This window comes from Bactrocera tryoni, chromosome 5 (genome assembly GCF_016617805.1).
Source record: "Bactrocera tryoni isolate S06 chromosome 5, CSIRO_BtryS06_freeze2, whole genome shotgun sequence".
Taxonomy (NCBI): Eukaryota; Metazoa; Arthropoda; class Insecta; order Diptera; family Tephritidae; genus Bactrocera; species Bactrocera tryoni.
This window is the reverse complement of record NC_052503.1, coordinates 42,086,575-42,098,057: the sequence shown is the minus strand read 5'-3', so window position 1 is coordinate 42,098,057 and position 11,483 is coordinate 42,086,575. Positions and strand designations below refer to the sequence as shown.

At 38.4% G+C, this 11,483-nt stretch overlaps 1 protein-coding gene across 1 annotated transcript; it reads right to left on the bottom strand.

The window, feature by feature from the left end:
- LOC120779078 lies at positions 1–1,120 on the bottom strand. Its single transcript, XM_040111225.1, has one exon. The coding sequence runs from the start codon at positions 1,118–1,120 to the stop codon at positions 8–10; it is 1,113 nt and encodes a 370-aa protein (XP_039967159.1). The 3' UTR covers positions 1–7.
- Positions 1,121–11,483: the final 10,363 nt, after the last annotated feature.

Sequence of the window (11,483 nt, the reverse complement as noted above, 5' to 3'; positions counted from 1 at the left end):
CTCGCCCTCAACGCCTGGCGTATTGGCAACAGACAGCGCTGCGAGGCACTCGTTGTGTCGGCAGACCCGATATACCCTTCAGATATGTATACGAGACTGGCTGCCGGAGTATACGTTGCGGTGGTGGCTTCGTTTTGCCTTTCGAGGACGAGCACTTCAATTTCGCCGATGACGTAGTTGAGGCTGATGCTGATGACAAGTGTATGCTCGTTGCCGAATTCGACGTGCCACTGGCCTGTGTCTTTCTATTCAGCTCCACATTCGAGTTGTATTTCAGCGCCGATTTGATGGGCGTGTTGTGGCTGCCGCTGCGTTGTGTCGCGTTGTGTGGCGTGTCGGCGCTGGTTGTGCCGTTAGCGCCGCTACATGATAGCGAACGTGTTGATAGCGAGAAATTTTCAAAAGCGCGTCGTATGGAAGAGGTGGAGCGACGATGTAGACGCGAGAAGCTGGCGCGTGCATTGCTACGTCGCTCTTTGGCTGCTGTCGATTTCGTAGTTGTTGTTGTTGGTGAATGTAGCTGCTGTTCGTCAATGTCTGCGGTGCTGCTTGTCTCGCTGGAAGCGCACGATATGTGTTCACTGCTCGAGCCGTGACCGTCCTTCAAGCAGGCGTCACCTAATTCCAAGTGCGCGCCAGCACAGTTATTGCTGTTGCTGGCGTTTACCGCGTTACCGCCATTTGGCGGCAATGACGTATTCGTTGCACCGGTTGTGCGCTGCACAGTTGGCATTGCAACGATGTTCGATGAGCATGAATCGGTCGAGTCGTCTTCGGCGGCACTGAAAACTGGGTCATCGCTGGAGCGCAGCAGTCCAAAGCGGCGACTGAGTTGCTGAAAGAAGCTCATATTGCGTTCGTAGCGCGGTGTTGGCGAAATGCTGTGCGTCCTGCTGACGGCACCAGGCGACAGGCTACAGGCCGGCATGTCCTTGCTGGGCTCGGTATGCAACGTCATTGTCGTCGCGCTCAAGCTGTTATTTGCTGTGCCGGCATTCAAACTATGCAGCTCATAAGCGGCTGCAGTTGAGTTGGAGGCGCACAGCGTTGAGGCCGCTAAGGCTGAGGTGGCGCTTGTGTAGTGCGGCACATCGTCGAAGCAGACGTGCAAGGTGCCCATTGCTGTGTGGTTCACAGTACTTCAATGCAGTCGAGACTTTCTTCAGTAAAATATTTTACTTTTTGTATTAATTATTTTTTAGAAATTAGAAAATACTTCGAGAGCACTCGTTTTTTATTCTCTTCAAACTTTTTCATATAATGTAGTTTAAGTCACTTAATTATTGTTTCTTATTTGCTTCTACTTTGTACACATCTCAAGCGCGTATATATTTTCTAACTTTTTATTTTCGTCCACGTTTTGTCCTTACAATGTTTCTAGTGTAAACACTGACGCTCTACGGCGGCGTTTGACTTTGTTTTCATTATGCGGCTTCTTTTTATAGCTTCGACCGGCAAAAGCTGCAAGTCTGCACAATTTCTGTGCAGAATACATTCCTTTTAGGTTATCTCTTGGTTATGCTCAGCGAACATCCTTTGCTCTCCTCTCGCGCTGTTTAGTACATTTGAGCGTAAAACTTACTTATTTTATTTAAACACTGTTGTCGAATAATTAACCGCTCAGGGTTGCCATAAGTTGGTTTACTAAAAATAAATATTTATTATCACATTTATAAGATATCAAAGCAATAAACATATACCACTTTTTTTGACTGTTTCGTATATTTTAAAAACAGCAAATCGCGTATTTGGATAGTTCCAAATAAAGACAAGTCTATAAAGATCACTATTTAAAATGTTAATCTGACAAATCGAGGGTATAGCTTTGAAAACAAGAGTTTCGAATCAAAAATCAAGATTATGTTGACATTTTTTTCCATTAGCGAGGTGCAGTGCACTTCGAATTCCTTCCGACAGTTAAAACTGTCCACCAAGAATACTACTTGAGTGTTAAGCGCCGTTTGCGTGAAGCTATTCGTGGAAAGAGGTCTGAATTAGGGGGCAATAACTCTTGGTTTTTGCACCATGATAATGCACCGTCGCATACTGAATTGATTCTTCCTGTGTTTTTGGCCAAAGTTTCAACAACAAAGCCGTAGCAACCGTGTTCTCCTAATTTAGCTCTGTGTGACTTCTGGCTATTCGGCAAACTCAAACGACGGCTTCGGGGAAACCGTTTTGAATCAATTGAAGGTATTAAACATGAATCACTACACTCATTGAAGGCTATTCCGGAAATTGGCTTTAACAACGATTTTGAGAATTGGAAAAAACGTTGTGGCCAAAGAGGATTACCTTGAAGGGGGCGCTTGTCTCTCTGAAAGAAATAGATTTTAATGAATTTAAATTAAGAATTATAAAATTTGGTGTAGTTCGCATCAACTTAGAAGATAGGATAGTAAAAACAATTCATAAATAAAAATACAGTGAATGCTCTATTAAATGGACGCTCTATTATGCGGACAACTCTATTAACTGTGCCGAAAGGCTGGTAACTAGACGTTGAGAAATCAGCCTAAAATTCGTTATTTCTTCTAAATAAATTTCTTTGTATGAACATATTCAAAATTAATCCTCAAGTACAATCCCTTCGATTCTTATATCGAAAAAATGTTTTTGCCTTTATTCGTAATTAAAATTTTCACTGTATTAAATAGCTTATTATATGAATAACAGTATATAATCTATACCACAGCAATGCGTAGCCGTATCCTCTAGTATGTATATAAAATATGTAAGCACCTACGGCTTATACTAGGAGACTAAAATTTTTAAAATTTCTAAAATATTCGTTTATAATAAGGTTTCATAGTTTATGTAGAAATAAAAAAAAATCGATTTTTGATGTTGTTTCAGCCAATCGCCATTTTGTGAAAAAGAATTAAGACTTTTTCTTTGTCTATATATAAATCAACTTAATTCTAGCTTAATTCAATTCCTTTTTTTGTTTTCAGTTTGCTAGTAGATGCGAAATTGTGAGTATGGTCACGTGCTATTTTTTTGTGACTTCTCACTTTATCAGCTGCCAGTCCTTGACTTTAAAATTTTTATTTTTGTTTTTTTTTTTTATGTTTTCCGTATTCTTGAAAGGTTAATAAATATCTAATAAAGAAATTGATAGTGTAAATATTTAGAGAATTTTTTAGTCCAAAAATTAAAAAAAGTCTAACATTTTCTTCTTTCATTATTCGGTAGTCTAGATATTCAAAAACATCGCCCTAACATTCGACACAGCAGCTCTAGTTCCAATCAGCTGATTTGCTTGAAATATGGCATGAATATTTTCTAAACATTTTTCAATCACGCAAAGCAACAAAAGTGAAAAAAGTAAGTTTGTAATATTTTTAACAAATTAGGAAGCATTAAGAAAGAAGTAAAAAAATTTATCTTTAGTTTGGAGCAACTCCCATTTGATGAAAAAGTATTTTTTCAGTTTTACAACTTCTTGCAATAGCGACGTTAGTACTTATACTAGAATACAGCAATACTTTATTTTTAAGATGACCACAAACGTAGACATCTTGGCGACGAGGACACGATATTTATTCACATTCTACATGAAGGCGCATAAAAAAATTATAGTAAAAGTATTGAATTCGTTTTGGTCATTAAATGCCAAAAAATAATCGAAATTTGGGCCTCTAGACTGCAATACCCCCTCAACTGAATTTTTTTAAAACACCTCAAAAATTACACAAAATTCATATCTTTCGACTAAAATACGCCCTTAAGCAGCTCTTTACACACTTTTTTTTACTTAAAGAACACTTTACATCTTAGCAAATATTATTTAATCGCTAGAATACTGAAAAAGGTGGAAAAAACGTCAACTTGGATTGCTTCGAAGCTAAAATACACAAACAAATTTAATTCAAGACCTTGATTTTGATTGTTCAGATTAATATAACATCAATTTCTTGACCCAAGTAAGGATTGTTCTTTGAAGCATTTACATCACTGTTTTAAATTTTAAATGCTAATTCAAGTTAGCTATAATCCTGTACGAGCACAGGCTTTTTGAGGTTTAATTCTACGAAAAATGAAGTTTTTTCGTATAAATTAATTTTTAATTTTTTTTCCAGAAGTATTATTTAAAAATATTGCCAGCCACAACTCATAAAAAATCAAAAATCATATAATATAAAGTATTTGGTTCTACTTTTTGGACTATGCCTCTCTTCAAAACATTCTCTTTATTGTAAAATGCTCAACAATTCAAACTCGCAAACGTTCTCAAATGATGTCGCTGCATTTCTGGTTGCTCTCAGGAGTCATTGTCCTTTCATACACAGCTTCTGCAAAACAGTTTCACTTGCATTGAAAGGTTGAAAGTAAACCATTATAAACTACCTACCGCATATGTATATATATATATATATATATAGATATATATAGATATATACAAATATTATACATATTATACTAGAAAATTATGGCGAGGTCCATAAAATTACGGAGAGTACGAGCTAGGTACATAAGCATAAGCATGCCAGCACATAAAGGTGTGTACTTAAGTATGTATATAAGAATTTTGAGGTATATGCTCGCAGGAGGAAAGTAAAAATATTTGCACGGGTGTTCGTTTTATTTCATATCGAATTGCTTTGCTGAAAATAGCATGATCATTAAAATTTCATGAAGCAACTTAAAAAGGGTTTACAAAGGGTGCTTGTCTGGTTGTGCAGGTTGTACACTAAAAAAGTTGCTCTTAACGTAATTTGAGTTGCCTTTTGGAAAAACTTTTACATTATTGATACTATTATTAAATATGTATTTCAATACGTGTGTAAACCATTAAAAGTAACTCATAGGCAGTGTTGGGTATATTTGACTATTTGACCATGGCGTATGAGTTACTTAAAAAAGCCAAAAATATCACATATTTTGATAAATCACCACAACAGGCAATCAGTACATTATATAAAATGAAGCGAGACAGACATATTTATATATGTCGATATGTATTCTGATAAACTGAGTAGTTTGATATTGTAGTTGGTAACAATGGTTGCAGAGCATAAACGCAGTGAGAGGCAACTACAATATATTTAGGATTTCATTTAACTCTGGCTGGAGCGTAGGACCAATTGGTATTGGTAATACAGTTTTTTAAAAAAATGGGTGGTTGTAGTAGGTTTCTAAATGTTAGTCAATGTGTTGTGTTGGTGGAAAATAATTTTTGTTTGTTTTTCAGCTATTCGGCGCCGAATCGTCATAGAGCAGTACCTTGCGAACCGTACTCATGTGGTTATAAGGTGGTTTTAAATAGAGAAGCTACAAAGGTAGACCGAAAGGGGCCACACATTTTCTCTTTAGTAATATTTGCCATTTTGTCATAGAAAGATATGCGATCCAACCGGAATTCGGAATCAGTAGTCTTAACTTTAAGCGCGCTACGTCCAATTTATAGTTGTCACAATCGTCCGGTCAGATCAACAATTGAGCGTCTAGTGGAAAAAATTGAATCCACAGGTACAGTAGATAATGTTCCCGTACCAGTGAAACAAAGAAGTGCCCGCAGTGTCGAGAATAATGCTGCCGCTAGCGCATCAATTGGGGAATACCCTCTCTGTAATGTCGTTGTGGCGAATTTTGCGAAAAGACCTTGAATTACATCCTTACAAGATCAAATTGATGCAAGAACTCCAGCAATTTGACCACTAGAACCGTCGTATGTTTGTGAGTTGGACTAAGAAACTATTTGAAAAAGATCCGGATTTTCATCGAAAAATCATCTTCAGCGATGGGGCTCATTTCTGACTGAATGGTTTTGTCAATAAGCCAAGTTTAGTAAACGTGTTTTCTCACGAAATGGCCCAGTAAATTGGCCGTCCCGGTCGTGTGATTTGACGCCATTAGACAATTTCCTGTAGGGCTATATCAAGTGTATGGCCCATGCCAACAAGCCAGCGACGATTGATGAACTTCGTATCAGTATCGGCCAATTTATGCTTGAGAACCGTTGAAAATTGGGTTCAGCGTAGGAAATGTACTCTCTCAGGAATAAATAATTTCATTGATATCCCAAGTCGTTTTTGTTTTATTCAAAAATTCTATATATTTTATTTAAATTTTTTTCGATAATTAGGCAGTGCTGAAATATCTAAAGTATACCTATAAATTTTTGTTAAATTTCTTTATTTTAAATAATTAAAATGTTATATAAATATATATTATATATATACACTTATATAAGTGTGTATGTCAAATGTGCTACGTCATTCGCGAAGAACGCCAATGTGCAATAAATTACGCTAAGAACAATTGAATTTATTAAGCACTTGCACAACTGCACCTCCCACCAGTGGCACGGCCTCTCACACCGCACTTGCCACCCTATCAAAGCGTCTACATCAGCGACATTGTCCACGCTGCCGTGTCGCGACGACGACATGTCAACAAAGAAATGCGTCAATACAATAGGAAAGTGTATAAAAAACACAAAGAAACAAATTATATTAGACATACGAATATGTGTGGAAAGGGGGGATAAACGTAGTAGATAAGAATAAATCAATTTGTTTGGCATTAAAAGAGATTAATGTAGTTGCCTGTTGCTCGCTGCACATTTAAACATCGGTGCGGTTGTATGCAGGTGTGTGTGCTTGTGTGCGTGTATACGTACTGCCAATGGGTGCAGCAATTAAGTAACTAGCAACACCGCTAAACCGCTAACGTTAACGCAATTGTAATAGCAACAAAAAAACAAAGAAAAGTACGGAGTTGTTGAGCTGTTGACGTGTGGTCGGTTGCAGCGGAAGAAAAAATGCCGTTTGTAGTGAACATATATTGTTGTTGGCAGATATGCTTAGTGATTTGTGTATTGGACGTGTCTTCTGAGGTAAAATGATGCACTCGCTGTTATTTAATAGTTTACCCAAGGACAAAGAGCCATACTCAACTGCGAATTAAATTGTAGTGCGGTTAAAATTTACCGTTAGAATTACCGTTAAGCACTTTTTAAAGCGTTTTTTGTGGCTTCTTTAAATAAACTAAATGTAAATCACATTTTCTGAATTAAGTTAAAAACTGTTTTGCATCAAATGTCTTCTGCCGACACTGGTATTGCATTCCAACTCAAGTGACCTTTCAGGTTCCACTTCCCCTTTACCATATTTTAAAACAAGCATCAAAAAATTATCGAAATAAGTATAACTTAGTACCAATATTATTTAGGATGTGGCAGCACTCACAAAAAATTACGCAGAACAAAAGCACTGACTATGTGAGGTGCATTGCTGCAAAGTGCAGTCTTAGGCTCAGGGAAGCTGGGCATATGAAGGGGTCCGAATATAGACACGCCAAAATTCTCTGCTCCTTCAACTGCAGAGGCTACTCCTGCCGGCTTTTTCACTGCTCCCACATCGACGAGGGATATGATAGGGAGGAGCCTCTGGAGTAGAGGCACAGTGAGCTATTTCACGGAAGGGTCGAAACTAGGAGGGAAGTTTGTAGGAGAAGTTATCAGTACGGAGCTCTCGCTCAGCCATAGCTTCAGGTTACTGGATTTCTGTAGTGTCTTTCAGCCAAAGTGACTGCTATTATTCATTCTCTCCGACAGCAGAGCGGCAATGCTAACGCAGAAGGTGCTAACTGTGTACTCAAAGTTAGAAGTGTTTGTATTCACTAGAAATAGCAGCGAACTACTTCATCGTCAGACTCGTTTGGGTACCTGGTTATAGCGGAACCACTGACAACTGCGAAGCCGATGAGCTAGCCAGTGGAGACATTCTTGTCCGACTCACATCCGAGTGGGACTGAGTTGAATCTCAATTGGCGTCTTGCTTTCTAGAATCGGATCAATGATAAGCCGTATATCTCGTACAGCTCATCATTCTTTTTACTGCGGTACTCGCCGTTGCTAATACGCAAAAGACCTTAAATCTTCCGCAAAACCTTTCCCTCGAACACTCCTAAGGCCGACTCATCAGACGATGTCATTGTCCATATCTCCGCACTGTATAGCAGGACGGGAATAATGAGTGACTTATAGATTTTGGTTTTTTTATTAAGAGCGCTCTTTACTTTACAATTACCTACTCAGGCCAAAGTAGCACCTAGTTCCAAGATAGACGAAATTATGTACGACTTCAGAGTTATGACTGTCAACAGATTACTGTTTGTTGACAGGAGATATTTCGTCATATCCCCGTTTACAACCAGACCCACACGCTTCGGTTCCTTATTCTTATTAGTCTGGAGAAAGCATAAGTAATGGCGCTGATGTCGAGATTAATAATATCAATATTATCCGCGTACGCCAGCAGTGATGGTACCTTCTCTACGTAGCTCTGCACCTCGTATTATTTTCTAGATTGAAGAAGTCATCCGATAGGGTGTGTGCTTGTCTGAAACCTCGTTTGGTGTCGAAAGTCTTGGAGAGGTCCTTCCTGATTCTGAAGGAGCTTTTGGTGTTGCTCAACGTCAATTTTCACAGCCGTATTACTTTTACGAAGATACCAAATTCAGATATAGCGGCATAAAAGCAGTTCCGTTTCGTGGTGTTGAAGGCGGCTTTAAAATCGACGAGGAGGTCATTTGTGATTTAGCGCATGGTTAAAATCTGGTCGATCGTAGGTATACAAGGTCTATAGTCACACTTATGAGATTCAATCAGTTTGTTGACGGATTGGCTTCAGAGTCTCAAACAATACGCTCGATAATACCTTATATGCGGTATTAAGGAGGCTTATCCTATGATAATAGCCGCAGATTTCGGGGTCCCCTGTTGGTTGCTCATCTACCGGCGTAAATGCCAGAACTCGATGACTGAGTCTTTTTCCCACCAAATTACACCGAATTTGCGCTTCTTTATATAGCCGCTGCAGTAAGTGTCTTAAGGACCTACTCGTCTCCTGATGTTAGGTTTTACTTTTAATAGGACATTCATCAGCTGAGCATCGGCACCATTAGGGATCAGACTTTATACGTATATGCCCTTGTGTCGTAATCCTTTACACGATTGCTGAGGTTGTCATGAGAAGTGGATGCTTTCCTCCGAGACTGTTGTTTCTTTTAATTTGGGAGAGGTTTCTATGCGGTGGGTCGCAAGCCCAGCGCAAAACTTTGCTAGACGATTAGTATTAAGTCTCATAGACATTTATATGGCGAACCGTTTGAATTCAGGAATGCAATTAGACTTAAGCGAACACTTAAACCGAATATAGCGGATATTATGTCAATCAATGGACTGATTATCTAATTTTGAAGATAATGTATAAGTATACACATATATGCACCAAAATGTAATTTAGTTTAACTAATGAGATAATAGATAATTGACGTGAAATGAATCTGATTTGCATCTCTCCATATTGGGGTAAATGAACTATATGACCATATGCTTTATACTGAGCCACTTTCGTTTAATTGTAATTAAGAAATATCACATATCAATTATAGGTGACTGAATTGGCCCTTAAACAAATATATAGATATGTGAATATACGAGTATACTTCTACATATGAGCGATGAACTTTGCATGGATTATTTACTACATCTACAAAGTTTCAATACCGCCCACTCTCTTCCATGGTATTAATTTACTTTGAGTTTAAGTAGAGTTCATCATATTAAGTATCACTTATATACTATATATGAATACGTGTGTTTGTATTGTATTGAATGTTCGGACATTCACCACAATTTTCAACTACCAAGTATATTAATTAGGGTGACATATGTACATACATACTATTTATACATATTTATTCAAGAACTGAAGCCGCTCGACCTTCTGAAGCAACACCGCTTCGCTCTATGGGCTTTTGAAAAGTTCCAAGAAGATCTGATGTTTTCGAGAAAAATTTTAGGCCAGTCGACTGGCCACTGTGACATTCTCCTGTGGAGATATGTGGATAATCCTCCATCGATTGTAGCAAAACATCACACGGCTCACTCACCAGTTACCAATGGAAATGTTCGAATGAGTTATCGAAAATTTTACTGAACGGATAGACGAAGCCGCGGCCAACACTTGAAAGACATAATCTTCAAAAAATTAATGTCAAAGCATGTTCTTTCGAATGATAGTATACATTGCCCATTAAATTTGAGCTTCTGTATTTTTTTTTTTAATGTAGGGAGCCTCGAAGTGAATCACTCTTAAGAACCGTACTTTGTACAGCGGATTGTAGTAGCAAGAGGCATCTGTGGGCTATAAATTTTGAAAAACCGGGTGAGGCCTCGTACTCTAATTGGCTCAATGTACATATTTAATAAACCGCTTAAGGTAAAATTACTAAATTCGCTGAGGACATATGCCTCAAACACCAATCCCCCCATATAATTCACATCAGTATTTTCGAAAATCCTGCTGACTCCATACGATTTTTGGTGGTATGTGAGGTATCTTAATGGAACCCAAGGAACATTTTATTAGTATGTGGCATGTTGGTAGTATATGGTGTTGGCAAGAAAAGTTAAAATTGGCTCGATACTACCCCATAATCCCATATAATTATCCTATAATTACAAGCTGCGTTCCAAAGTAACTTAAAAAAAAAAACAGAACATATGGTTTTTTGGGCAAAATCAATTCATTTTATTCAAAATAGTCTCCTTCTGCTTCAATACAGCTTTTCGCACGGTTCAAAAGCATGTCGAACGAGTGTTTTAGCTCGTTAGCCGGTAATGCCGCCAGTATGCCGGTGCAAGCCTCTTGAATGGCCTCTACGTCTGCATAACGCTTTCCTTTCATGGGCAAATGCATTCTTCCGAAAAGAAAGAAGTCACACGGTGCCATATCAGGTGAATACGGGGAGTGGTTAATGGTTAAAATGTGATTTTTGGTCAAATAATCAGTCACAAGCGTCGATCGATGCGACAGCGCATTATCGTGCAACAAACGCCAACTTTCATCTTCGTGATACACGCCACGGTTGACTACCGCATAAACGTTTTTGCCGGATGGAACAAATTCTTTGTGGACAATACCCTTGGAATCATAAAAACAAATCAGCATTGTCTTCACTTTTGACTTCTCCATGCGCGATTTTTTGGGTTTCGGCTCGTCCGTTGTCTTCCATTCAGCACTCTGGCGTTCCGTTTCGGGTTCATATTGGAAACACCACGTTTCGTCACCAGTCACAATCTTGTAAAAGAAGTGTTGGTCCTTTTTGACCTCTTTAATGATGTCCTTCGAATGTTGGATTCTGAGCAATTTTTGGTTGTCAGTCAATTTGTGCGGAACAAACCGTGCACACACCTTTCGTAAGCCCAAATGTTCGGTCAAAATGCGAAAAACCGTTGTGTTGGAGATATTCAATTTAATTTCCATGAATTTCAATGATGATTTCGGCTGATATTTGATGAATTCACGCACAGTTTCGATGGAATCTCTGGTGATCACGGATTTTGATTGGCCCACATGTTGATCGTCATTTATGTCCTTACGACCACTTTGAAAACGTTGAAACCACTCGTGCACTCTGCTACGGGATAGGAAATCATCGCAATAAACTTGTTTCATCAATTGAAATGT